Source organism: Fusarium solani (assembly GCF_023522795.1).
Source record: "Fusarium solani strain SB1 chromosome Unknown bctg00000005, whole genome shotgun sequence".
NCBI classification, from domain to species: Eukaryota; Fungi; Ascomycota; class Sordariomycetes; order Hypocreales; family Nectriaceae; genus Fusarium; species Fusarium solani.
In genome coordinates, this window is record NW_027072153.1 from 1430462 (window position 1) to 1457381 (window position 26920).

The 26920-nt window shown below is 53.9% G+C and overlaps 8 protein-coding genes across 8 annotated transcripts; 6 read left to right on the forward strand and 2 right to left on the reverse strand.

Annotated features, from left to right (window-relative positions):
* Positions 1 to 2388: 2388 nt before the first annotated feature.
* Positions 2389 to 4341, forward strand: MRS44_008871 (uncharacterized protein; the record flags this gene model as incomplete). Its single annotated transcript, XM_046278570.2, has 1 exon — positions 2389 to 4341. One exon carries the CDS (start codon positions 2389 to 2391, stop codon positions 4339 to 4341), a length of 1953 nt encoding a protein of 650 aa, XP_046132325.1.
* Positions 4342 to 6745: 2404 nt separating this feature from the next.
* On the forward strand, positions 6746 to 8385 carry MRS44_008872 (uncharacterized protein; the record flags this gene model as incomplete). Its single annotated transcript, XM_046269717.2, has 3 exons — positions 6746 to 7019; positions 7117 to 7278; positions 7340 to 8385. 3 exons carry the CDS (start codon positions 6746 to 6748, stop codon positions 8383 to 8385), a joined length of 1482 nt encoding a protein of 493 aa, XP_046132327.1.
* Positions 8386 to 9742: 1357 nt separating this feature from the next.
* On the reverse strand, positions 9743 to 10681 carry MRS44_008873 (uncharacterized protein; the record flags this gene model as incomplete). Its single annotated transcript, XM_046269718.2, has 1 exon — positions 9743 to 10681. The coding sequence occupies one exon, from the start codon at positions 10679 to 10681 to the stop codon at positions 9743 to 9745; it is 939 nt and encodes a 312-aa protein (XP_046132328.2).
* A 489-nt stretch (positions 10682 to 11170) lies between these two features.
* MRS44_008874 (uncharacterized protein) lies at positions 11171 to 13060 on the reverse strand (the record flags this gene model as incomplete). Its single annotated transcript, XM_046269719.2, has 3 exons — positions 11171 to 12306; positions 12359 to 12964; positions 13027 to 13060. The coding sequence occupies 3 exons, from the start codon at positions 13058 to 13060 to the stop codon at positions 11171 to 11173; spliced, it is 1776 nt and encodes a 591-aa protein (XP_046132329.2).
* Positions 13061 to 15647: 2587 nt separating this feature from the next.
* MRS44_008875 (uncharacterized protein) lies at positions 15648 to 17041 on the forward strand (the record flags this gene model as incomplete). Its single annotated transcript, XM_046269720.2, has 4 exons — positions 15648 to 15785; positions 15847 to 16213; positions 16263 to 16471; positions 16526 to 17041. 4 exons carry the CDS (start codon positions 15648 to 15650, stop codon positions 17039 to 17041), a joined length of 1230 nt encoding a protein of 409 aa, XP_046132330.1.
* A 2167-nt stretch (positions 17042 to 19208) lies between these two features.
* Positions 19209 to 19568, forward strand: MRS44_008876 (uncharacterized protein; the record flags this gene model as incomplete). Its single annotated transcript, XM_065621093.1, has 1 exon — positions 19209 to 19568. The coding sequence occupies one exon, from the start codon at positions 19209 to 19211 to the stop codon at positions 19566 to 19568; it is 360 nt and encodes a 119-aa protein (XP_065477165.1).
* A 1659-nt stretch (positions 19569 to 21227) lies between these two features.
* On the forward strand, positions 21228 to 22673 carry MRS44_008877 (uncharacterized protein; the record flags this gene model as incomplete). The annotated part of the gene is made up of 1 exon (XM_046270955.2): positions 21228 to 22673. The coding sequence occupies one exon, from the start codon at positions 21228 to 21230 to the stop codon at positions 22671 to 22673; it is 1446 nt and encodes a 481-aa protein (XP_046132331.2).
* Positions 22674 to 25093: 2420 nt separating this feature from the next.
* On the forward strand, positions 25094 to 26717 carry MRS44_008878 (uncharacterized protein; the record flags this gene model as incomplete). Its single annotated transcript, XM_065621094.1, has 4 exons — positions 25094 to 25307; positions 25356 to 26357; positions 26408 to 26596; positions 26653 to 26717. The coding sequence occupies 4 exons, from the start codon at positions 25094 to 25096 to the stop codon at positions 26715 to 26717; spliced, it is 1470 nt and encodes a 489-aa protein (XP_065477166.1).
* Between the last annotated feature and the right edge of the window lie 203 nt (positions 26718 to 26920).

Here is a 26920-nt window from a genome sequence, read left to right on the forward strand (position 1 = left end):
AGCATCTAAAATGCAAGTGTATTTGGTGCAGTAGCTTGTTCCGCATCGACGGAGGCGAGGGAGGGACCATGGCCATGGATCATGATGTGAGACCAGACCGAGAGTGAATACACGGAACAGAGAGGCAGCCCAGACAAGACAGGCCGAGGCATGGCCAAGGGACGGGAGAGGAAAAAAAAGAACAAGGGCTCCAGGCTAATGAAACTCTGCTAGGCGAGATCCCGCGCAATGCCATCATCGATGCCGGCCCCGACGGAGTTTTCTGGTGGCTTGAGAGGAAGCTTTGGAGAAGCTTGGGCAGGGCAACGGCAAGCCCCCTTGATGATGACATCTCACTTCTCTCAAGTTTCATCATCACAGGTCAGTACCAGCTGGGCACTCCAGAAATCTCATGCTGGTGAACCACGGGGCCCTGGCAAGGCGGACGGTTGCACGCAGTAAGCAAGCGAGTTGGAAAAGATGCCTGGGATGTGCAAAATCGTGGCGTTCTCGAGCCATCCGAGAGTTCCCATTCGCAGACTTGACCACCAGCCGGAGAGCTCGGGGCCAGGGGTTGGTAGCGCAAGCCAGCTTTTTTTTCTTCGCACAAGGGACCTCGACAGGGGGTTGTCAATGGAATCAGTGGGGATCCGCGAGGTGTCAATGGGAGGCGAGAGGAAACGGCCGGCATGCAGCAGAGAGCAATTGGGGTAGCAGTGGCTGTCCTCATGATGACAGTGAGCTCAGAAGTGTGAGCAGTCGGCAAACGAAGAGGGCATGATCTTCCCATCACTGCACTGTATCCCAGGCCAGAAGCGCACATCGTGATGCGTCAGCTCTTGGATGCACTGCCGAGTCCTTCAGTCCCTTGTCGATGGTCTGGGCAGGGAGGTGAACCTGGAAGAGGCCAAAAGGCGAGGAAGCGAGACGAGACGAGATGCGAGTCCCCGCCTGTTGGCCCCTTGAAATCACTGTCTGCCCGGTGATGGGCGCCCGGCCCTGTCCGGCACCGCGCGCGCGTCGGGTCGGGTGTGTGTGCCTTGCGTCCGTCGACAACTCACACCCAGCAGCAGCAGCCTTGAACTGGCAGCTCGTTTCTCGTACATCGCACTCAGACGTTCTTGGTTTTTATCCTCCATAGCTTGTACTGTATCCGGTGATCTCGGTGTTCTCAGACGTTGTCTCCATCGAAAGTCCCCGCTGTTTCCCGCCGAGGCCCAAACCTGGACTTGTTTTTAATTCAACGGATCCCACTTCGCAGTGCGCCGCCTCGTGGTATCTTTCTTTCATACCTTTTTCTTGTCATTCCTTCTTCCTTCGTCCATCACTCTGCTGCTGCTCGTTGGGCCGTCGTCGGTTTCTTGCTGTCGTCGTCCACTCGCAGACACAGGCTTCGGCCGAGTGATAGTGATAGAGAGAGGTCCATCAGACCCAATCGCCGTGTCCTCGAGTCTCGACCCCGGGCATCTTTGTTCCTTCGGCACTTTTTGCAGTGTTGGTGGTTAGACTGCTTGGCCTAAGCAGACTACCGACCAGTCGACTAGAACGCCCTTGCGTTGCGGCCCGATCAATTGGAGATCAACTCGAAGACGCTTGTTTCGGTGGTTGGAATCTGGAGCCAGTAGAGCACATTCGCGAACTGCTCCTTGCCGGTGTCTACCAGGTGGTGACTAAGTAAGTTGCTATTCCCTGTTCTTTGTGTGATTTCGTCCTTGGTTTCAAATTCATTCTTCAATCCCAATTCCTGGCATCAACTGGCTTCGATTGGATCGTTTGTTGCCGTCGCTTCCTTGGTGTTTATGGGTGGCTCCGCTTAAATTGGCGACGGTGCCCACAGCCAATTTGCAGCGGGCGGATCAGCACTTTCCCAGTTTGATTCGACGCCACCTCCTGCGCCCCTGGGACGACGTACCTCTCTCTGTACTCGTTGGCTGCACCGCCTGAACAACTCAAACTCGAGTTTAAACTTGTCGTTGCTCAAGCTTCCTTCTTCAGCATCACCATCTTCTTCCCGTACACACACAGACGCCTCTGCCTCGATTGCTTGCTTACTGCACGGCTTTATCGCGCTCTGCATTGCATAGCTCTCAGCATCCTCAATCATCGCTTCTTTCCCACTTCCTCAGCCCCTTTCCAAGCAACTAGCCTGTCGAAGCTCCTATCGAAGCATGCGTCACAGACAATCACCGTGTCGACTCGATTTTTAACATTCACACGTGTGCTGACACTCTCCTCCGCGGCAGACTCTCAATCATTTGCCCTAACTAAGTTTGGGTGTCGCTTCTCGGTCTGCGTTTTCGCAATCTAATCACGTCTCTTCACCGATACGATACGACCAACCCGCACCCAACGCGACTTTTGCCAGGAGAGATGCCCCGTCGGCTGAACATTTTCTCATCTTCATCCTCCATGTCTCAACCCGTCAAGCCGGGCGAGAGGCGCCCTTCCACCTCCAAGGGCAACCGCATCACCAACTTCTTTTCTTCCAGCCCCAAGTCGACTGGCGCCCAGCAGGCGTTGGCCGCTGCTCAGCAGCAGCAGGCCAATGCCACTGGCATCTCGTCTTCTCCCGGTCTGCCCACCATTTCTCTCTCTACCGCCAGCCCCGGTGACCCCAACAGCATCGATGCCTCGACCACGACTCTCTTTCAGCCCCAAACGGCCGAGGAGATCGAGCGCCAGAAGCGTGCCGACGCTCAGTTCGGTCCTCTCCTTCACCCCAACCATCGATACACGAGCATGTCCCACGGAGAGCCTCTCGAAGCCCCTGTTGAGGATGAGCCTCCCTACTACTTCATTCTCACCACCTACATCAGCTACCTCATCCTGATTCTCCTTGGTCACATCCGTGATTTCTTCGGCAAGCGTTTTGGCAACCCCAAGCACTACCGTGCTCTCAAGGCCTCCAATGGCTATGCCGCGCTCAACGACGACTTTGATAACTTTTACGTCCGACGTCTGAAGATGCGTCTGGATGACTGCTTCGCTCGCCCTACCACTGGTGTTCCCGGACGCTTCATCACCCTTATGGACCGCAAGTCCGACGACTTCAACCGCACATACCAGTACACTGGCACTTACACTGAGACTCTCAACATGAGCTCCTACAACTACCTTGGTTTCGCTCAATCCGAGGGTCCCTGCGCCGACGCCGTTGAGGAGTGTGTCAAGCGATATGGTATCAGCTTCTGCAGCCCCCGCGGCGCTGCTGGTACATCTGATCTTGCTCTCGAGGTCGAGCGTGAAGTCGCCGAGTTCGTTGGCAAGCCTGCTGCTATGGTCTTCTCAATGGGTTACGTCACAAACGCCAGCTCTTTCCCCGCCCTCGTCTCCAAGGGTTCCCTGATCATCTCGGACGAACTTAACCACGCCTCTATCCGTATCGGTGCCCGTCTTTCTGGTGCCATGATCCAGTCTTTCAAGCACAATGATATGGCAGACCTTGAGCGTGTTGTCCGTGAGGCTATTTCTCAGGGCCAGCCCCGTACTCACCGCCCCTGGAAGAAGATCCTGGTCGTTGTCGAGGGTCTCTACTCTATGGAGGGTACCATGTGCGATCTTCCTGGCATTCTTGCTCTCAAGAACAAGTACAAGTTCTATCTGTTCGTCGACGAGGCCCACTCGGTTGGCGCTCTTGGACCCCGTGGACGCGGTGTGTGTGACTACTTTGGCATTGACCCCTCTGAAGTGGATATTCTCATGGGAACCCTGACCAAGTCCTTTGGCGCCAACGGCGGTTATGTGGCAGCTGATAAGCACATCATTGACAAGCTCAAGAGCACCAACGCGGCTACTCAATTCGGCGAGACCCCCGCTCCTTGTGTCCTCATGCAGATTCTGGCTTCGCTCAAGCTCATCACTGGTGAGCTCTGCCCTGGTCAAGGTGAGGAGCGCCTTCAGCGTATCGCTTTCAACTCCCGGTACCTGCGCCTCGGACTCAAGCGTCTTGGTCTCATCGTCTATGGCCACGATGATTCTCCCATCATCCCTGTCATGCTCTACCACCCTGCCAAGCTTCCCGCCTTTAGCCACGAGATGCTTCGACGCAAGATCTCGGTTGTCGTTGTCGGATATCCTGCGACTCCACTCATCAGCTCTCGCGCTCGATTCTGTGTTTCTGCCGCCCACAACAAGGAGGATCTGGACCGTCTCCTGGCGGCTTGCGACGAGGTTGGCGACATCCTGCAGATCAAGTTCTCGACCGGTGTTGCTGGTGGACTGGAGCCTCTCCCCGAAGGCGTCTCTCCCGAGGACGAGCGGGAATGGAGGAGGGAGAACCGAATCCCCCTCAACGCCCCTCGCTGGAAGCTGGACGACGTCATTCAGCACGGTGTGGAGGATACCAAGGTTGCTCTGCGCTAAGCATGGCCCGCCCTTTAATCAAATTTGTTTCTGGCGTTTGATACCTTCGTTTTATAATCACCCATGTACTCGGAAATCCGTGTGGGTAGTGTTCGGCGCAACCACATAGAAGAACCCCTTCCTGTTAAGGAACGCGATGTTGCACGATGTCTAATGGCCTTTTACTTCTTCTCTCTGCGATCAGTCCTATGGCTGTCGCACTTTTTACAACCAGCCTCTCATGAGGGAGCGCGTTTGTTTGGAACGAGGCTGGCGGAGTTGACGGCGAGCAAGGGAAGGCGGAAGGATGGAATTTTGGGAATAGGAAACCATGAGCAGTGCTCCATTAACGACCGTTGGAGGAGTTGGAAGCCACCGTGTCTGGCATATAGAATAATTGTTGGGTCGACGAAGTATATAGTGCTGGACCAACATAACCTTGGCTCCAGTAATTGAATAAACAGAACTATGAAATAACATGAGGCCTGCGGTGAAGTAATGATTTCGAATATGTGTCACGTTGTCAACACCAGCCGAGAGTATCCGGGCACGTCTGGCTGCGAGTGAACGGGCAGTCCGGCTTCTTGTGCTCCACAGATTAGCTCACAGAACATGGTACTTGGGTCTCGTGGAGACTGGCGGCTGGAATACCGTCTGGTCATGTTGAACGTGCTCAGAACTTGAGTTCTTTTGGGCAATCCGAGCGTGCCATGACCGAAACCCATGTCGAAGAGGCATAACGAGCTGTCTTCCCCGCTGTAGACCCGTATCTACTGACAAGAATGTTGGCCTAGCAACCTCTACTCTTACTTCACAATTCTTCCATCTCAGTTTTATGTGTTTTGCCCCCTTTCTGGAGAGAAGAGAGAGAGTATGCGGAGCATGTCGGCGGCGATTCCGTAAGTGGTGGCAGGATCTTAATCTCGTCTATCAAGTCTCCAATTCGCGATATGGACTTGTTTAAAATTAAGATTCTCTTTTCACATGTTTGCTATTAATTAACGCCGAAGAGATATATAGTTTGCATGGACCAGATGAGGAAGGACTCTTTGATACACTATATCTTTCTTGTTAATATGTAGGCTTGAGATGAGTTGATATTTCGGTTCATCCACTGGATGGCACTCTCTTCTCGTGTAGTAAGATTCGGCTTACTCAGGCAGATAAGGCCATGGCTCTCGGTGAAGAGATTGCTCTCATATGAGGCCTCGACATATAGAGTGTGCCCCTGGTATGTAGATCTCGGTGAACAAGATCATGTCATTGATGCTGTCAACTTTTGTGTGATGGAGGTGAATGGTTGGTAACCGCGTAGTCTTGAGCGACGTGCAGTCGAACTAGAGCCGCAGCTCGCCAAAAATACATACTCTTCGACAACCCCAGGCCCATCACCATGCTGTGGCATCCCGTCCAAGGGTCCAAGTCAACTGGTTGGGCTGGTGATGGATGGTGAGATGTCGTATTATCCACAGCTGCCCGGGCAGCTATAGGTACAGCAGGTACAGCAGGTGCAGCAGACTGGCTGCAGCGCGGCGGCCGGGGGCCCGTATCCAGTGGATGGCGGCGCAGGGGGGTTGCTGTCAGTGGAGTCGACGCGGGCTCTCAGTGGAGGATCAGTCGCCCTCAGTCCCCGCTGGGTCCCCCCAAGGCCGGCCGCCATCTCCACCGGGCGACAGCTAAGCCACGACTCAGGTAACGGTGTACTTGGACAGACAGCGGGGATGGCCCTCCGGAGTGCCTTGTCCACATGTACAGTGTACCTGCCAGAGGTGCCTCGCCCCCATTGGCCAGCCATCGAGGCTTTCCCAACTTGGGTAGGACCTCCTCTTCTCTCCCACCCCAAGCGCTTCCCGACGACCAAGACCAAGACCAAGACCACGACCTTGGACAACACCCGCATCATCACCAGCGGCTGCACTGCACTCTTCTCCTCCTTGTCCTTCTCCTTACCGGGTGTCGTCTTCTTTTTATTTTCTCTTGCTGGCCTGGGTCTGTTTCCTTCTGTTGGGGCTGGCTCGACTCGACTCGACTTTACCGCCTTGACGCCTTTTTTAGTCGCCGGCGTCCCTAGGTTTCCTCAGCCCATTCGCCGTTGTCGCCGTTCGATTTGCTTCTCTCACGTCCAATCGTCCTCGAGCCGCGCCCGCTGCCCACGACCGACATCTTCCCCTCCATCTGGTCCTGCCCCGGATTTTCTCTCCTCTGTTCTGTCCTGCCCTCGGTCACGGTCACGGCCTGGATGAGAGGCTCGCGAGATTACAGACAACCCGCCGGCCGACGCTCACCAGCCTCCCCTACTGCCTATCGATCCGACGGTGCCCGACCCAGCGGTCCTGTCTGCCGTTTGCGGCATCACCACCACCATCGCCGCCCGACCTAAGCCTCCACCTCTGATACTGCCGCCTGCTCCCCCTTGGTCGTCAAGATGATGAGCTTCGACGGTGGCACAGCTTACGCCGAGTCCGACGCCGACGACGAGTACGAGCGAAGCATGGGCGACCACTCCCCCATCACCAACTCCGAGGCCTCGCCCATAGATTCGGAGCTCTCTACATCGGCTGAGCACACTCCCACCACTTACGGCCACCGCAGCAGCGCCGACCGCCTCCCAGAGACCATCATCACCGAGTGGACCGTGGATGAGTGTGCTGATTTCATCGGCACAATTGGCCTCCAGCAGTATGCCGATCGCTTTATAGGTGCGTTCCCCACGAAGCATGGTCAATGCCACTTATTCGGCTCGAGGCCCTGCGGACATTGAAAAGGACACAACAGCAGCTGACACTTTATGTGTAGAAAACGAGATTGTTGGCGAGGCCCTTGTTGCGCTACAGCATGACGACCTCAAGAGCATGGGTATTGCCAGTGTAGGTCATCGCCTGACCATCCTCAAGAGCGTCTACGACGTGAAAAAGGCTCAAGACGTGCCCATTGAGAGCGACCACTACCTACCCCTGTGTACGTTACCTCCTCCCCCTCTCGAGTGGACTGACGTGATCCTGACCGGGAATCCCTGTAGCTGCCGACGCCGAAGCGCAATATGCAACTGCGACACTCAAGGACATCAAACACCTAGTCGAACAGTTCCGGCTGCGCGATGAACGCATGATTCTCCTCGAGCAGGACCTGCGACGAATCACCGAGGACTTCAGGCGGCTGCGGGAGGATATGCTCCCCGCCTTGCGCCTGGTCAAGGATGCCCAGCAACCACTTCCCAACCTGAGCGGCAACAACCAGGCGGCCTACGGCTATGAGGCGACCCTCTCACCCCCGGCGCCGACACCACCCCCAGGCCCGAGTCAACCGGGAAGTGCCGTCAAGCGACAATACTCGACCCGCAAGATCATGATCGGGGCAACGCCCAAGAATTCGTCGCCCACCCAGCCTACGCACGAGAGGTCAATAGCCGAGACGACATTGGATCCTGCAAACGCCGCGGAGCGGGCCGTCCTATCGTCTTCACACCTTGCAGCTATGAACGGAGGAGGTCAGAGCGCATCGTCCCCTTCCTATCCCTCACCCAACATGCCATCTCCGACGTCTCCCCAGAACCACATGTCCGGCACTACTCTTGGGTCTCGATCCTACCGAGGAGACGCCCCGACACCCTCGACACGAACCACCTTTAACGATGACGGCCATGCCAATGCTGTGTATACATCCCGCGATAAGGCTCCTCAAGGAGCTCCCCGACGACGAGAAACCCCGGTACCCGACACGCCCAGCCAAAGCAACGCCTCGGTCGAGATATTCAAGTCGTTCCGCGTTAGCATGGAAGATCCGTGCTACAAAGTTCTTCCGGCAGCGCTCAAGAAATATCAGATCAATGCTCCTTGGGACCAGTATGCTCTATACATTGTCTATGGAGATCAGGAACGCTGCCTTGGACTGGAGGAGAAACCCTTGATCCTATTCAAACAGCTGGATAAGGAAGGCAAGAAACCCATGTTTATGCTACGGAAGACGACAACGGCGCCGGTGGACGGAGAACCAGGAAGTGCAGGCTTGGGCAACGCTTCAAGAGGGGCAGCAACAGGGTACGACCCCCCAGGGGGCATTATCTAAACTGTCGACCTGCGAACTGTTGGGTCATGCTCTGAGGACTTCTGCGACGTCGAGGATGGTGGTGTCAGGCGGGGCAGGCGGCTACCGAAACCAAGTCTCTCTCTGAGGTCCGTTGCAGACAGGCAAGCTGCACGTCAGGGCTGCAGGGGCGACACGAGCCAAGCTACAACGACAAGGCTGTCTGCGCCTGGCCTGGTGCTGGGGCATGCGTCTATGTTTGGCTGGGCTGGGCTGGGCTGGGCTGGGCTGGGCTGGGCTGGGCTGGGAGTGGGACAGACCGGCCAAGCAAGACTCGGCGGACTGGCCCAGCTGGAGCCGTCGTTGTGCATGACGTCGGGTTTGACGATGTTTGTTTCAGTGGGGTCAGCATCCATCTGGGCTGGGCTGAGCTGAGCTGAGTTGCCGAACCTGAAACACAAACGACAGACTATTTATGGGGCAGGGCGGTAGAAGCCATTCTGGCCAACCTGATTTGGCATGAGCTGAAGTGCATCTTGGACATGGTTCGGCAATTAAAAGAGGAGGTTTTGTTTGAAGAGCAGGGTTGACATGGAAGAGGTTGAGGTTCAGGTCCCAACAGGACCGAGTTTCTGGCGGACTCGACGACAGGGGTAGAAGTCGTATACGAGCACCGGGGCTTGATGGCTTCCCCACAAGGTCTCTCTACCTCGATGGTTCAAGGGATCTCGAGGGGTTTCTCAGAGAGCATGTCCCCGTTGCTCAGTGGAGAAGGACGGGGAAACGGGGTGAGGGAAGCACCAAAACAAGTCCCATCCCGTCCATCCACCTACAGCATGTACTGTATTCACCAGCTCATCATCGGGACATTGCGGGTTACGGCGTTTGAAAAGTCGGCAGGGGTTTTTTGACGGTCGTTCTGCAGCAACAACAAATGGCGGCCAACGCACGTCGGCGCCTCTTTTATCATGGGGGGGATATGTAACTTAATTCATCACCAGCAGGGGGGAGGGAGCTGTTAATCGAGAGAGGAGAAGGGGGGAAAAGTGTTGGAATTTTTTTAGGGAATTGTATGTATGTTTGGACGAGCATTGCAGAAGCAGATACGGGAGAGCCCTGGCATTTGATGGCATGGATTGTGGATGGAAAGGGTGCATGGAGGAAGGCATAGGCAGGCAGGCATGTTGACTATTTGGAGTTGGCGGTTCACAAGTTGGATGCTGCTGTTGTTGCTGTTAGTGTTGTTGAACTGGAAGCACACAGACTCATGTCTACGTAGATACAGAGCCATTATCTGATGACGAGGTTGATACAGGTGTTCATGTCCTTCATTGTCTATTCGTTCATGTCTGTCTAATCGTACATACTCTCGGCAACATATTATTGTACACCTGTTCCCTCAACTCTCCTCCCTCACAAACCACTTCCATCCTTCACCCATACCTTGACCTCCCCTCCCATCAAACTCCTCCAGAAAGGCCGAGACAGCTTCAAATGGAACCCCCCTCCTCATACCAGTATCCTCATCCCAACTCGAGTGAAGTCCCACCAACGCCCCCGTCCTCCGGTCAAACAGTCCCGCGCCGCTGTGACCCCAGTATGTCCAGCACGAGTGCTTCAGAGCGCCCATGTCACTGTTATTCTGCGGATCCTGGCCCGCGGCTAGACCGTGGAACTTGCCCTCGCTGAGGACCAGTGTGTCGTACTCTGTTGGCACGCCGCGACGCTCCGCTTCGAGATCCTCTGAGCCTGGGTGGCCCACGCAGATGAGCCGGGTGTGCGCCTTTGGAGAGGCCGCGGCGAGGTGCACGTAGGGGAAGGGTCTGTGGGGGAGTTCGGCTTCTGTGATCATGAGGAGGGCGAGGTCTCGTGTTGGATCCCAGGCCATTACCCGAGCGGATACTATGGCACCTTTGGAGGAGAGGAGCATGTGGATGGGGTTTTGGGTGAGTTCTGAGGCGGACTCGGCGACGCAGTGTGAACATGTCAGGAGAACACCATCGGGTGATACACAGACAGCAGTGCCGGCTTGTTCTTGGGCAAAGATAAAGGTTGCGTCCACGGGGTTAAGGGGATAAGTCGATGTCCCCTGAGGGAGAGGCACGGTGTGTGATGAGAGCCAAGTGCGCTTGACCATGACAGGATCACGCTGGTTGCGTAGAACACGGGTAGAGTGCGTAAGAACTGAAGAGAGCCACTCAATGGGCGGCTTGTCAGAGGAAGTGTCTGGTACATGTTCCGAGTTTGTAATGGTGGTTGGTGGTGTGAGTTGCTGACGACGAGTTGAACTCCGCGTCTGGCGCTTAGAAGCGGTTGTCATTTCAACGTCTTGAGTCATGGTGAAGAGTAAAGAGTTTAGACGGTAAATGAGAATGTGATTTGAGGTGAGAAAGGATATTGGCGTTGAGAGTAAGACGACTTATATGAGTCTGGCTAACCCTGCAAGTTGGAGCGCTAAGGGTCCACTCTGGAGTTCAAGGCCTGGCGGCTGCCTAAAAGGTGTCAGGCAGAATATGGGATTTGCAGAGGGTATGGGAATTTGACTATGCTGGATTATATTTTGTGTTGATATTTAAATAACTGTTATACATGGGTTAGTAGGCATCATGGCGTGTGGTGTTCCTACACCGAAAAAGAACCATGCATCCCAACAGGTTGATAGGTCACTGGAGAGATCATCACGAGCAATGGCTGGATATTCGAAACCCCGTTAACGACTGCAGTAACTGCATCTGAATAATAGAAAAGGGTTAGACGTATTCGTCGGCCCCTAGGTATCTCGTACGACATTCCGATAGCCACTCGGATATTACATCTTCACCTCAGCTCAAGCCTCTGTCTTAGCCTGCTTCTCCTCCCACTCATCCACCAATGTCCGATAGTCCTCTGGACCATACGGGTCTGTTGCCTCTGCCGCCATGCCATTCTTGCGGTAGATGGGGAGTTCCATATCACCCAACAACAGGTCCAAGTACGGCACTGCGTCAAAAACAAAGTCTGGGAACTTGTGTCCGTAACCAGCCGGATATCGCCACTTGCAAAATCGGCTGTGTAGCACTGCCTCGTGCTGGAACTTGGTGAGAGCATCAGGTGTCGGCTCACGAGGCAGGGATGGGATCTTGTCGTCAAAGTAGGCGTTGATCCAGAGGGACTGTGCGTGCGCAATCATGGACACGGTAAAGTTCATCAAGATACCGGTAAAGGCGACATCTCGTGTGGCGAGGAAGCGGGATGACGGAGGCGCGATGAAGTGGTATAGCGTGTACGGTGTCAGAGACGTCTCAGGGGTAATAGCATCGTTGCTAGAGACGCCCTTGTTCTTTAGTAGCGGTTCGTACTTGGCGTTTTGCACAGGCTGGTCCTTGAGACGGGGGAACTGCTCCATAATCTCCTTGTCAATCTGGTCTACGAGCGACTTGGGAGGGAATGACTCGGGAGAAGGAGTATGAGGGATGCCGAGCTCCTCTGATATGCCCTCAGGGAGGAACTTGATAGGCGGAACGTGCTTCCAACCTGTTGAGCAGCACAGAACATCTGACTGCAGCGCCGTACCGTCCGATAGGTGCACTGTCCGCTCTGATAGGCTGGTGATGTCTGCAATGTGCACCTTGACCTTGCCGTCCTTGACCAGGTCGAAGAAGGGAGTTTCGTAGTTGAGGATGGACAAGCTCGACGCCACAAACATGGCCTGGCTCCAGGGCTTGAGCTTGGCCGTCTCCGGGTGCGCATCGTACTGGTTCAGCGTCATGACATCGCCCGCCAGGATGTCCCAGAACTTGTTGACGATGCCGCGTCCGACATAGCTGCCGTGGTAGAAGTTGCGAGTTTTGGTATAGCCGTCTGCGGCGCCCCAGCTACATGGGCTGAACCATGTCAGCATGCGAGTGTGGGCGAGCTTCTCAAGCCACTTCTTGAGAGGCGTCACATATGGAGGAGCCATCCAGACGGGGCCATGACCAGATTCTAAACCTGTTAGTTGTTGTACCGATATCAACTTGGTGTTGCTAATACTTACCGCGGATGACCCAGTTCACCTCAACCCCCTTGGTGGCGTACTGATACACGAGATCCCATGCCGTCTTTGTACCACCAAACACCGTCACAGACTTGGCAGTCTGAAGCGTATCCGCGTGATTAACAAAGTCCTTGCCGTGGAAAATGGGAGCGCCAAACTTCTCTTCGCCTTCAAAATGTGGCAGAAAAGCCTGCGATGTGAGACCCGAAGCGACAACCAGCTTCTTGGCAAACAGCTGAACGTTTCGACTAGCCTTGACATCTCGTACCGTCAAGATCCAGCCGCCATCTTCCTGATGCTCGGCTGACTCGACCTTGTGCTCGAACCGGATCTTGTCAAAGATGTCAAAGTTCTGGGCGTACTTGGTGAGATACTCATGGATCACGTTACCGGGGATGTGCTGGCCTGGCAGAACCCCAAACGTTTCCGAGTCCATGGGAAAGTCAGGATACTCGTAAGTCCCGAGCATGTTGTTGCTCTTGAGACCAGGATAGAGACGCTGCTTCGACCAAGTGCCACCAATTGTGGCATTTGAGTCGAGGACCGCAAGCGATTCCTCAGGATGCAGTTGATGGCGAGTCTTCGCCGAGGCCAAACCGGCCCAGCCTGGAGACGAATTAGCTGACGGTTCATAGACTGACTTGGGATTGAGTAGTTGTCGTGCTTACCGGCGCCTATCACAACAAAATCAAGAGTCTCCATTGCTGATCGCTCGGGTCAAGGCGAAATCCTTCGAAGAGGTAGGAAAAGAACTCAGGGTCACATCAGCCTCAGCAAGGACCAGATCAATCTTTAAAAAGAGAGGGGAAAGAGAGACCCCCAATTGTTAGCTCATCCCATAGCAGTGCTATGCATGCCCTGCCCTGAATGCGTGGGCTTCCAGCACCATGCATCCGTCCTCCGATACGACGACAGAGTGCGACACCCCAGAGTGCCAGCGCGATATAGTGTCAAGTATGTTTCTCCAGCCAGGAACGATAGCCCGGATGAGACAGGGGTTCCAAACACTCCGGCGGACGGAACCCGAGCTACCGTCCCTGGTAGCGTCCCTTGAGACGGAGCCCTCAACTCGCCGTTGACACTACCGTTAGTGTGCCGGCCCCCTGGCTAACGCGCTTAGGCTGAACAAACTGGATTAGGCGAGGGATGATGCGATACCTATTTGAGTGTACGCTGTGGCCAGTTGGGTTCTTATCAAACATCTAGATGTGGGACTGAACCCTCTTCAGTTTAGAATCCAGACGAGAGCCGCTTGGGACCTGGAAATGATGAGAATATCGCGACTCCACCCGCGGGTAGGAATCCCGCGACGGCACTGACGGGTCCTGCAAGGGTAGGATGGAGCAATATTGTCTGTGGTGTTTTGGCGAGGCCCCGCAGACGGCGTCGTTTGTGTTGCATTGCGTGACGATCCTGATGCTTGGTCTGTCGCCAATGGCAAGGAATCGCAGACATATAGGAGAGACCTTTGCAGGGCATGTCTCTAAAAAGGACGCAACTGACACAATCTCATCCTTGCAATGTATCGGTATATGCAGCGCCAAAGCTTATTTGCTCTTGTTGACAAAAGCCACTCTCGCTTCTGGCAGCACCTTGATCCTGGACCCTGAGCCATGTCAAGTCTTGGACATGACGTGGACTCGAGTTCAACTCATCTCCAGCATCAACTGAAGTTGAACATGAGTAACGCGTCGGGACCACTTCTCGCGCTAGAATCCATTGGTGAGCGTTGTCAGACGCCGTCTCTTCTTAGACCGTCCCTTGTTTTAGGCCTGGAAACGGTTCAACGTCGGCTGCGTAATCGTCAGTCGTAAAAGGGGAGCCAGAAATGTGATAATGTCAAGGTCTAGCCACGGTCAGCCAGCATCTAACAGGTCAACTCCTCACACTCTCCTTTCTCCCGTGATAGGAGGACCCAAAGGTGGGTTGGAATGCTGCTTGGGCGGCGCTTCAGCCACTTCTAGACCTCGCTCACCTGCAGCTTGCAGTATGCAGCCACCTCCAGGCCAATGTGACGCTGGAACGGACGGCTATCAGGGCGGCCCTTCCATCCCCACATGAGACCGGCGCCTACCATCCTGAGGCCTGTGTTGTCGGTAGTCTTCGTAGCCTGAGGCTCCATGCCTCCTCACCTGTTGAGGAAACGCCTAGCCAGGAACCGGTGACCCTGGCTCCAGCCTCGACAATCAAATGCGACCTCGAAGGGAGATAGCCGGGCCCTGATCCTGACAAACCGAGCACTAACGAGACAAATGAGGAATACCAAGAGAACTCGATGTCCCCGTTAGTGATGACAAGTCTTGATTCATCGCCACCATCCATGCTGGTTGAAGCCCCTCGGGTTTTCATCCAGTCGGGTTTTTGACTCCTGACGTTAGCCTTCTGCGAGAAGCAAGCCAGTGGTTGTTAGACTGTTATCATGAACCCTAGTCAGGCACATGCTCTGCATGGAAGAGTGCGCTCTGATTCCGCACCCTTCTCAGGAACCCCTGCCGTACTCCTGGATGGTGGCCACTGATCTTCATGTTGATCTGTGATCAGTCACTTGGTTCGTCAATGGTTATGAAAAACTTTGTTCAAAAAGGGGCGTAACGGCCCGGGGCGTTAGCGGATCGGCAACATGGTGCGGCTCAGATCATGGAAAGAGAGTGAAAATTGAGGACAGGCTCCGGTGAGACACAAATGACCGAGGGCGGAGGATGTTTCCGCGTGAAGGTCAGTCATTCAACTGAGAGACCACTGGTGAGAGGTGAGAGCTAGTATCAGTCCCCCAAACACATGGGGAAACGCTAGTCAGTCAGGGCTATCCTGGCCGGCCACGTCCTCCTATGGCTCCCGGCCCTTGGCGACATCTCTGTGAAGGTTTCGCTTTTGCTCTAGATGGACTAGAAAAGGAGCTAGAATTAGGGATGAATTGATCAGCTCGTGGTCCTGAAACGGATGGCCGGCACACTCCACAACTCACTTATCTCAGAACAGGGACATCTACCGAACCGGGCAGATGGCCGTTCCATCCCTTCCGTGAACCCTTCCCAAACCAGTCATGGCCGTCAAGGAGTAACATCGGAGTGTTTTGGCGTGAAATATCCAAGGATATGGCACCGACGCTAAGTTGAGTTCCTCTTACTTGTGGAGTTTCGGCTGGCAAACTTGCAGCAGCTTATCCACGAACCCGGATATTGCCAAGCATTTCTCTTCTTTAAGCACCCTCTTCCTTCCCCCATGTTGACAGGCTGCTCCGTTTCTCTCGTTCCGCTCTGGGTGTGACTCTGCCATCGGTTTCTCGAAGATGGATAGCTTCACGACTGAGGCATTCACCCTGTTGGGTATTGGCTTGGGCTTCATCATCCTTCGGACGTATGCTCGGGTCTCTGCTGTGGGATTTCGGAGACTCGAGGCAGATGACTATCTCATGGTCGTAGCCGCGGTACGGGACCCCTGCCTTGCTTCCCAATGTCTCATTGTTGTCTAACATGGTCGGCATCTAGATCGCATACTCGATAGAAACGGCACTCGCATATTCCGTTGGGGCTTTTTGGCATGGGTTAGCCAACAATGGCATGACAGATGAACAAAGAAAAGCTCTTGATCCGGGTAGCGAAGAGTATAGGCTGCGAGTCAATGGGTCCAAAACACAGATTGCAGGATGGTCAACCTACACATTCCTGCTCTGGGTCCTCAAAGCGGCCATGTGTAGTTTCTATCTGCGACTTACTGAGGGTCTGGACAACTATCGGCCGAGGATCTTTATCGGCTTCGGGCTCATCTTTGTGACTTGGGTCACAGTCCTGTTGTCCATCCTGCTGGGATGTCAGCCGTTCCACAAGAACTGGCAGATTTACCCCGACCCTGGGAGTAGGTGCCGTCTTTGCTCTAGAGAATTCAGTTCACTGACCGTTGTTAGATTACTGCCAGCCAGCGATTTCCAACATCGATATCTTCGTGACAGTTGTGCTCAATGCGGCGACCGACTTATACCTGCTGTCGATTCCAGTACCGATGCTCTGGTCAGCACGGCTTCCAATGCCCAAAAAGATTGGACTCATCACGCTCTTTTCTGGTGGAATCTTTGTTACTGCAGCTGGCATTCTGCGCTGTGTTTTGATCGTCACGGTATGACTTGTCTTGTCTGTCGGGCTTCTTGAATGTCGCTAACTGGTAACTCAGAACCCATTGACGGGCGCTCAGCAGGCTGGTTCCTGGGCTGTGCGAGAAACGTTTGTGGCAGTCGTGACAACGAACCTGCCCATGATTTTCCCATTCATTAGACGCCAGCTATCGCCCATTCTGGGATCATACATGTCGCAAATATCCAAGGGTTTCTCCGGCAAGTACGGATCTTCGAAGCGGCCGACGAATCCTCTCCCGGGCTCGATTCGATTGGACGATATAAATACCGATAATACGACGGGGACGGGCACGTTGCGGAAGAAGGGTGATGCATTCTCCCAGTATCCCATCATCACAGAGGGTGCCAGCAGCGACGAGTACCTTCCTGGTGATGGTATCCGAAAGGACACAGAAGTTCGAGTGATCGAAGAGGTGCGAGAAAACAGCCAAAGTAGACAAGGCGGAGAGACAGACCTGGCACGAGCACTGTACGGTCAGCCTGGGGTAAAGGGCAAGACAGAGATAGAACACGGCAACAGCTGGAAAGGATCAACGTTTGACAGTCGAGTATAACTTAGATTTAGAAGCAAACAATGCAAAAGAAACGAGTTCATTTGTAAAAGAGGGAGTCAGTGTCACGTGTACATTCGCAAAGGGGATTACCAGATTCTCCCTAGATTGGAAAGCGTGATGGGAAGGCACATCCTTCCGTTTGATCTGGAGCGGCTCTCCTGCACGTAGCTTTGTTGCATATGTGATTCTAACCTGCCCATTGGACAGAGATAATCTCTATGCTTCAATGTTGGACATTCGTGGATAATGAGCGTTGTAGCTCGAATAGATGAACATCAAGCCGTATGGCTAATCTAAACGCAACTTTGCATGCATTTGGCCGTGCTAAATTGCGCGGACCCGATGTCTTTTGATGCATTGTCCCGATATTGGATCCTAAGATTTAACTTGCTTGTGGTGTGTAGCCGCTCTGGAGTGAAATACGTCCTTTGTTGCTGCTTCGAGTTTTGAGGCACTCTTCAACGGCCTATGTGATGCCTCAATGCCTGTGAATGTCGGACAAATAAGCTTGCGAATCCGCTGGAAATAAGGCCTGGATGATACAAGCGCTCAATTAAGCTTATCATGTTGCTTCAAACTGCATTTAACCGGGGTCCGTGTCGTAGACAACCAAATGATGCGCGGAATGTATCTGGATTGGTTTCATGGACACATCTGAGGTGAATCCCCATTCCCAGTTCCGGGTTCCATCACCAGTCAAAAACAATGTCTTCGTCAGACGACTCTGCTTGAATGGCCGAGGCCGAGTCATTTAGCCGACGGAGACTTGTCGCCCAGCCCGCCTGCGCTTCTCCCCTGACGCCGTCGCAACTCTATCAGCCACCCCGCGGTCTCCGGCTGCGGGGGAGGCACCGCCACGACGCTGACGACCAACCATCGAGGCCCAAAAGCCCGCAATTTGCAGGCCGGCCACCATGACGTGGTAGAGGGTCGGAAGACCGGGGGCGGGGATTTAAGTTAGTCAAGGGAAAAATGAAGACGCCATTTTCGAATTCGAGCGTCTGGAGGTGAAACGGTGATTCTGAATGGCAGCTTTAACGCCCTCGACAGCTGTTCATCTACAACTCAACCTCAGCCACAGGATTCCTTCCTTCTTTGCAGCTCGCTCGCGCCAACGCATTTGCATCAACCCCCCGGCGGTGACACGGCGAAGCGCATGTCGTGGTCTTGGCAACTTGGGGATTCGTCTTGGCACCCGCGCTGATCGGGCGGGCGTGGCGTGGAGCAAGAGAGGAGACGGGGGCAAAACGAGTGGGCATAACGTGGAGGGAGAGAGAGTCAGGCTCAAGGGAGAGGGGGAACAGAGACAGAGGGAGAAGCAGAGTGGAAGAGACGAGACGGAACACAGGCCCCGGATGGCTGTTCCCTGCCCATGGTCAAGGATTCCCCTTCACTGGGTGGTTCTTTAGGGAAGGAGGATGGGAACAGTGAGGGGCCTCTCTGAATCCAATGCTTGCTTGCCTGGATTGCTTGAGCGTTTTAGCGGGAGGTTTGATCCTCCACCCATTTTCTTCCTCGCCAACAAAATCCCAACCCCCATTGTAGTCTGTCCACTTTTCAACCTCTCGGATTTTTCCTTTTTCTCTTACAACTTCCCTTATTGACAGATTAGGTGTCACTCTTCGTCTTGCATATTCTGTCTTGCGGGATGAGGTCGCCGCCAACGTCTACGTGTCGAGAAGTTTGTTGTCGCTGCCGCATCTGCGCTCGTCTTGTTCCTGTGCCGTGCTGACAGCCGTGTTGCGCCGGAGTGTCGGTGGTGTTTCGGTGTCGACATTGAGAGTGGCTGGTACTGCCTGAGACTCCTTCATCGTCGCATTTTCTGGTGTTGTTACGTTATTTTGCATTCCGCTATCTACCTTCCTCTCGAGCTTCCGAATAAGGCCAAACCCGAGTAAGGCGGACTCTCGTTTGCGCCTGTTGCCGATCCCCAGACCGCCATCTCAAAGTCCGTCGCCGCTCCGGTCATCCTCGGATCGGCCGGACCATCCGAACGCCTCCCGCTCAATTGTTCCCCGCGATTCTCGCAACCTACCTTTCTTTGGGTTCTTACGATCAGTTAAGGAACAAAGAATTATTAACCTTACTCGCCAACTCGAGTCGTCTGCTCCCTTTTTGAGCTCGGTCGGTGGCTAGCATTGCTTGCCGCTCTACCTTACTCGACGCCATGCCCGCTTCACCGATGTTACTGCTTCTTTCCCGAGGCGAGCACTCCTCATCACCTGAGGAGGACTCTTCCTCAACGGCGGGGACAACGGGCAGTCTCGTTCCTACGGATTCATTCGCAAACGACTTGTTCCGTGATAAGTTCATGGGCATCGCCAAAGGGGGATCAAATGGCGAGAAGATTATGCGCGGCTTTCTTATCGGTCTAGCTATCGGTCTCATTGTCGCTTGCTTCGTATGCTGCTGGTACCCATGCTGTCGGCCAAGGCCACAAGACCGACAACGAAGACGAAGACGACGTCGGGGCCCGCCCCCCTCTGACGAGGAAGAGAATGCGGCAAGTCGCGTGCCGCCTGCCTAGCATGCCGGCTTGCGATTACTTAGCCCATACGCTTATGCTCTTGGATGAAGAGACGTCTGGAAACGAAACATCCATTGTACATTGATACCCCAGATACGAAGACAACGACAAGGGACGAGATAGCGGTATGCCGCGATACGAGTTGATGAGGTGGACGGGAGACTGAAGGTGCTCATGAACCCCCGCTTAACTGGCGCTCCGTGAACGGAGGACGATCTTCGAGTGCGCACAAAACAACAATGACTCGGTGCAAGGCACAGGCAACAAGGGACCTGGCCTTCGAAACTTGGAGACGAAGGAATGAAGCTGCGCCAGACACGGAAGACTTGGCGACCGCCACGTTTTCTGCGGCCAAGTCAAGCATCCATGGGAGAGTCGAGGAAATGGATGAACCGACGCCAAGAGAGGGAATCAGTGTACGCCTCGGAACGTAGCGATGACGGGAAAAGAGACATGAGGGGGTATTTCGAACGAGCTCTGTTAGAGATGGCATGAGAAGGCATGATACATGGGTTCGGGTTTTGCATTGGATAAATGGCGTTCTTGGGACGGGGCGGGTGTTTTTCTGGGTCGGCAAAGTCTCAGCACGTTCAGAGACGTGTTTCTTTCCAGCATTGGGGGTTCTGCATCATAAGACAGCATGGATAGAGTGCGAGCCTGATGTCGATTCTGCATGTTGATTTCTCTAGAAGGAAGACGAATAGAGAAAAGAAAGATGTTCTTCGCACAAGGGTCATGTACAAGCCATGGACGTTGCATTGAAATGCCTCAGCTACATGTAGCAGCTGAGCTCAGCTGGCTGACGCGGATAGTGAGGCTCACGATGATCTTGACGCGCGTTACTCGTTTGCCACGGACGGACTCGTTTCTCTTAACGGAGTCCGTCTGGAAGGTCCGCGTCAGTCTCTGGCTGGCTCGTCGCAAGAGCCGGACGATCACTTGGAGGCTTTCCCCTTCGGACAATTCAAAGCCGACTTCGCATTCTGAGGCGCGTCCTAGCCACAGCGAGCGACAGGGATCATGGACGGGAATAGCAACGAATGGCGAGCCGCCCAGGACAGGCACGATGCACAGCCCCATTCACGGGCCGAGTGTGGCGTAGCTTCACGCGCACGTTCATGACGTTGGCGGGACGGACGGGGCATCTCGCACCTGCGAACGGGCTATAACGGGGAGTATATAGAGAGAGGGGATCTTGAAGAGTGACTTATAGATGAAGAGGAAGAGCTCTATAGATTTCTTTGGTTTATTCCATTTCCAAGTTTGTTCGACAACCCTCCTTTGTAAAGCCAGGTGACCTCAAAGCACCATATGCTGCAGCCTGTGTCCTCGTGGTGTGCCAAGCCAAGCATTCATCAGCTTAGGACTTGAGAGAGAACGCCTTGTCCTGTCCAGTTCTGCCCCGCCCTCCAGCCAGCCTGCTTCACCTTTTTTAAATCTTCAAACATCCCATCAGCTGCGAGTCATTTTTCGTTTCTATTTTTCTAAACATCCATCACTGAGACATCCACTCGCTCATTCTCATCTGTTCTGCGTACCCGTGTACCACAGCATACGTCATCCTATACAGAGCTTTGTAACCGCCCAGGATCCTGCGCCCAACTCTAACCACACGAATTGATCCCAACCGAGTTCCTGATTACAGGACTAGTCGGCAACATGCTTGACGAAAACCTTCCGACATATCGATTCAAGCCCTCATCCGAGAACCCCCTCAACACCCTTCTCTACTTCACACAGAACGGATCCGACCCCGCGCCCGAGTATCTTCTCAAGCGGCCCTCGCCGAGCGATGCCTCCGGACAGTACGCCATCGGCCTGCTCGACTCTCTGAACTCGTCGGTGCTCTACGCCGAAGTCCTCCTCAAGCCTGACTGGGTCCAGCCCACACTGTCAGCCGCCGAAGTCCGCGCCCAGAACGGGAACCCGCCGCCTCAGACTCCCGTCACCCCCGATAACTTTTCCATCTCGCTCTACAACCCCGACCAGGCTGTCCCAGTGAAACAGAACCAAGGAAGCTGGGGAAAGTCAAACCAATGGGAGTTTGAGCTTCCAGAGAGGTCATTCAAGCTGCCCAGTGCCAGCCAGATTGACCAGGATGCAGACCGGACGGCCATTTCGGAGCTGGTCCCCAAGATTGTCTTTCGCTGGAAGCGCGATGGTCGCTTGAGCAAAGATATGACATGTTATATGACTGGAAAGAGCGTGGGTGGAAAGAAGAGCAAGGAACCTGATATCACTGTTGCTTTCTTCCGGGCGAAGCACGACTCGACCCTGACTCTCTACGAGCCTAACATGGCGCGTGTTGAGATTGAGGATCGTAGGGGCCTTGAGATTGCCCTCCTCATGAGCGCTGAGACTATTCGAGACCTCTACCTTAACCCACGTCATGATCCATTCAACTTGTCTGCTTCTTCAGGCGGTCGACGCCGCCAGAATTCCCGACCACCGGCTGGCCCAACCATGTCCGGTGCTATTGGCAACAACCGTCCGTCATCGCCGCCCAGAACGCAGGCGCCCAACAACGACGCCCAACATCAAGCCGAGATTGACGCTGAAACACAGAGACTGAAGGCCATGGTGGCCGAGGAAGAGCGACAGACTCGGGAACGTGAGCAGCAAGAGGAGAATGAACGCAAGAGGATCCAAAAGATGCTCGAGGATGAGGAAAAGGAACGCCGGAGGAGAGAGGCAGAGATCGACAAGGAGACTGAGCGCTTGCGTCGCGAGTACGGCATGGACGGCCAGGACTTTGGGAATCAGACGAGCCCGACCAACACGTCACCACGATTGCCTCCACGACCTCAGTTTGCCTCTGGAGCCCTGAATGTTCCATCGGGATCACCTGGTCTGCCTCCGAGACCCAATAGCGTTGGACCTACTCCCAACAGCCCGCCTCAGCCAAACTACTTTGCGCCGCCGCCGCAACACGCCCAGCCAGGTCCCAGCGGAGATGGCAGGAAGCGTCAAGGTCTTGGAGGTCTCTTGTCGGGAGCGGCACCCTACGCTGGCCCTGCGGCGGCAAGTGTGAGCGGCTTCTTTAGCGGCCGGAAGGAGGAGGACAAGAAGAAGAAGATCAAGAAGAAGCGAAGTGTGCATTTCTAAGCGGTCTGGTAGCAAGGAGTAGATCTTGCGTGTACTTGTGCGCTGTTGGCGTTTCTGGATGGGTATTACATAGTATGTATATAGGCATTGGGAGGATATACCATATGGATAGGATAAGAGCATTGACTTGAATTAACGAGATATGACATGAACTGTTTGGCGTTTGCTTTCTAGAGTGACTTTTGGCGTGCTTTAGAAAGACTGGTCCTGTTGGTGTATCTAAGAGTTCTGGCTATCTACATGAGTTCCCACCGCTTCCTTCAGTGTAACTTGGGCTTGATATTGTAGACAGCTTTCGTGTAGCCTATCTGGTCTTTCCTTGGCCGTCCTGTCGCACCTAAGCACAGAATTTGCGACAGTATCCACAGACGGCCGCTCCGGTGACTGCAGTATCGCATCCGCACTCACACTGACAGACGGTGTCGTTTGTGGTGAAGCCTTGTGGTTCTGCGCAACTTTTGTCAGTAGTCATGCTGGAGGTCGAGGCGCTCCCGTTGTCCAGAACCTCCGAGTCGGTCGGAGATTCTGGTACTTGTTTGTTGTCAGACGGGGACATTGTCGTGCAAGGGTTGCGTAGATGTGGACCGTCGAGGTAGATAGTGAAGGTTTCCAAGGCAGAGATATATGAAGGTTGATGACGGTCACGAGGTTGAGTGACAGTGATGAGGTTGCATAAAAAAGCGTGAACATATGCCGTCGACCGAGCTGTATCACATCTGATACCGAGGCCACGAGGTTGTTCACAAAGAGCAGGCCATGTTTGTGAATAGCCTCCTGAGGAACAAAAGGCAACGTCGCCCTCTGGGTCTTTATCGTATCACTCTCGAAGCTGGCATGTTCCGGTCCTTGTCCTGAACAGTCTTGCAACCGTCCGCTCCACGATCACGTTTCCTTTGTTTGTCTGAAAAGTCTGTCATCTCGACTGTGATGATTGTGCGTCGTTTCGGCATCTTGATGGGACGTATGTACGCAAGATCACCGGAGAACATGTCGAGTACGTAGACCGTGGTCGGAAGACACTCGAATTATGTGATGAGCTTCACGAGAGTGATATGAAAAAGGAGAGGGGAACTGGCTTCGATGGTCGAAGGAAACGGGGAATGTGGCTGGAGAGTCTATTGTCGACTGTTTTTGGAAGCCGAGTTTTTACGGGTGTGAACAGACCTACTGATGCTGCTGAGTGATCAAGATGTAACAAAGACCGAAGAGATTGCATGTTGAAAATGCCAATTAGAAGCGCATTGATACCATATCTCACAACATTGGTGGCTTGTAAGGAGTCACGCTTGCTGTGATGGTGAGGTTGTGCTCGGCCATACCTAGATGATGCAGTCCACGATACACAACTAGTCTCCTTTTCCAATGGATGTTTCTCTGTAGATTCGCTGTCCAAGAATATGCTATGAAGGGCATTGCGCTGATACTCTTGAACACCCCTAGGTCTCTTGTTCAACATGAGACCCTTCCGGCTGTCGCGTCTAATTGGAACCAAAGGATCACGGCAACGTCTTGTACTCCATATCACAAATGAGATTGCACAGAATACAGTCGCCCTTGTTAATTCGCCGATGTGATCAATAAACCTGACCCAAACTCGGCGGATACTTCCAGGTTACACCGTGCAGTGTGTGGTCGTGTCACCCGTCCCACGACTCTGCAGGTTGATATTAACTGCTGCGTATCATTGTCCATACAAAGCGTGAGACTTTCAAGGGTGCCTCCGGTAGTGAAGATCTTGCTCCCGAGCTGGCAACCCCCTGTCGATCATGGACCCGGTTGGGAACCGTCTGTTCTCTTTTTAGGTGCGAGGATTGTGGCAGGGATGATGATCCTTGATCATGTGAGTGAAGACGAGGACCAACAATGCGCCTGTCTCGAGTTGCATTCGCTTTGTGATGAGATGGGGAGTCCAATGCGAAGGGGGGCATTCTCTGTGCAGAAATGCCTCCTCATCGTACTGGAACCACAGATAATAATACGTATTGGAGAGAGCTAGTTGTTTCTGCATGTCTTGAGGAGCCACCTGAAGCAACGGCATCTATTCTATATTAAATAGCGGGAATCCAATCCCGTCCGAGCGCTGTTCAGCTCTGCGTTTGTCGGGGAAAAACGCTACTGCATGGGACACTGACGTGACAGCCACAGGGGTCTGGGGTGTGCGTTGGAAGGATTAATGGCATTGAAACAGCGTCGCCTGAGACCATGACGGTGAGTAACCGGGATCTCGTTTCTTTGGTTCCACTCGAGGATTCTCCCCGTCTCCATAACGGGACGTGTTATTGATAGCCGTGGAGGAGAAGAATGCCTTATAAATAGAAGAATCGCCTTGTTGGTCGGACCGCGCGGGTTGGGGAGTCGAGGGATGTTTCGTCAACTTGTTTCTCTGTTCTGAGTCCTGGATCAGACAAGACAAAGTCGCGATGCGGTTCTTGACGGTTCTTCTGGGCTTCGTTGCCTCTGTGAACGCCCTCTCGGGCATCACTCCTGATAGCTTCCAGTTCAGGACGAAGCAGCCGCCCACGCTCAAGGTCTTTAACCATGCCGCCACAGACTCGAAGCTCGAATATGTTTCCAACTCGGGCATCTGCGAGACGACGCCTGGTGTTGACCAACACTCGGGATACCTCTCGGTTGGTACGTGATAAGGCAGTGACCTTTTGGCTTGTACTAACAATGACCAAGGCAAAAACCATAGCATGTGGTTCTGGTTCTTCGAGGCTCGCAACGATCCCAGCAACGCGCCCCTGGTTCTCTGGCTCAACGGCGGCCCTGGATGTTCTTCCATGGTCGGCCTCTTCCAGGAACACGGCCCCTGCCACTTTGTCGACAACCAGACAGAGCCCTCGCTGAACCCTCACTCATGGAACGAGTACGCCAACATGCTGTACATCGACCAGCCCATTGGCACCGGCTTCAGCGTTGGGGATCTGGACGTCAACTCGACCATCACCGCAGCCCCTTATATCTGGAAGTTCATGCAGGTCTTCCTGGATAGGTTCCCTAAGTATCAGTCCCGCGAGTTTGGCCTGTTTTCTCAATCCTACGGCGGCCACTATGGCCCTGAGTTTGCGGATTACTTTCTCAAGCAAAACGACGCTATTGACGCCGGCGCCGTCGAGGGCCACAAGCTCGACATGGTGGCGCTGGGCATCAACAACGGCTGGATCGACCCCAAGATGCAGTTCAAGTCGTACGCCACATACGCCCATAGGAACAAGTACAAGCAGATCCTCAACGACGAGCTCATCGGGCGCTTCCTGGATGCTTACGACGACTACTGCCTTCCGGCGTACGAAAACTGCACCAAGGCCGAGGAGCAGGATGAGGGCTGTGCGAGGGCGGATTATATTTGCAACGAGCAGATGTATGTCAACCTTAACATTGCGAGCAGGGTTGACTTTAACGTCTATGATGTTCGTATTGGGAGGGATGATGTTGACCCGCCTGAGACGTTCGTCGACTACATCACGAGGGCGGACGTCATGGAGGCCATTGGCGCGAGGACGCGGTTTGCAGAGTGCAGTGATGAAGTGTACGCAAACATGGAGACTACAGGAGACGGTGAGTGGTTCCCTGGTGATGTTTTGTGCGATACTGACAGCATAGGTGCACGCTCGTTTCTCGGGCCGCTAGCAGACGTTGTGAAGCGTGGTATCAACACTCTTATCTGGGCCGGTGACACAGGTATGTAGCAGTCTGTAACCCTGTGAATGTGACTGACGTGATACTATAAGATTGGATCTGCAACTGGGAGGGTAACCTCTGGGCAGCCGACGCCCTCGAGTGGCCAGGCCAGGCCAAGTTTGCAGCGACGGCGCTGCGCAACTACACCGTCAACGGCAAAGTTCACGGGAGATACAAGGTCGTTGATAACCTGGCTTTCCTAAAAGTGTTTGGAGCTGGCCACTCGGTGCCTTATTATCGTGAGTTTCATGTCCTTGGGATCTGATGAGTTGTGGTGGACTAACTTGAGTGACAGAGCCCGAGACTGCGCTGCAGGTGTTTAAGCAGGTAATGCAGAAGGGAGCGTTGAAGTCGACTTAGCGAGTTGTATCTTGTTGTAATGATATTGCATGGATCAACAGGGTATCCATATGAATAATGTAATCTGGGGGAGCATTCGCTAGTTTTAAAAGCATGTAATCTATATGTATAATTGACGCCGTCATGAAGCATCTAAACCATAATGACATAGTCCAGTTCAGCATACATACAACCTGTATCATAACCAGCATTCTGTCGTTGAG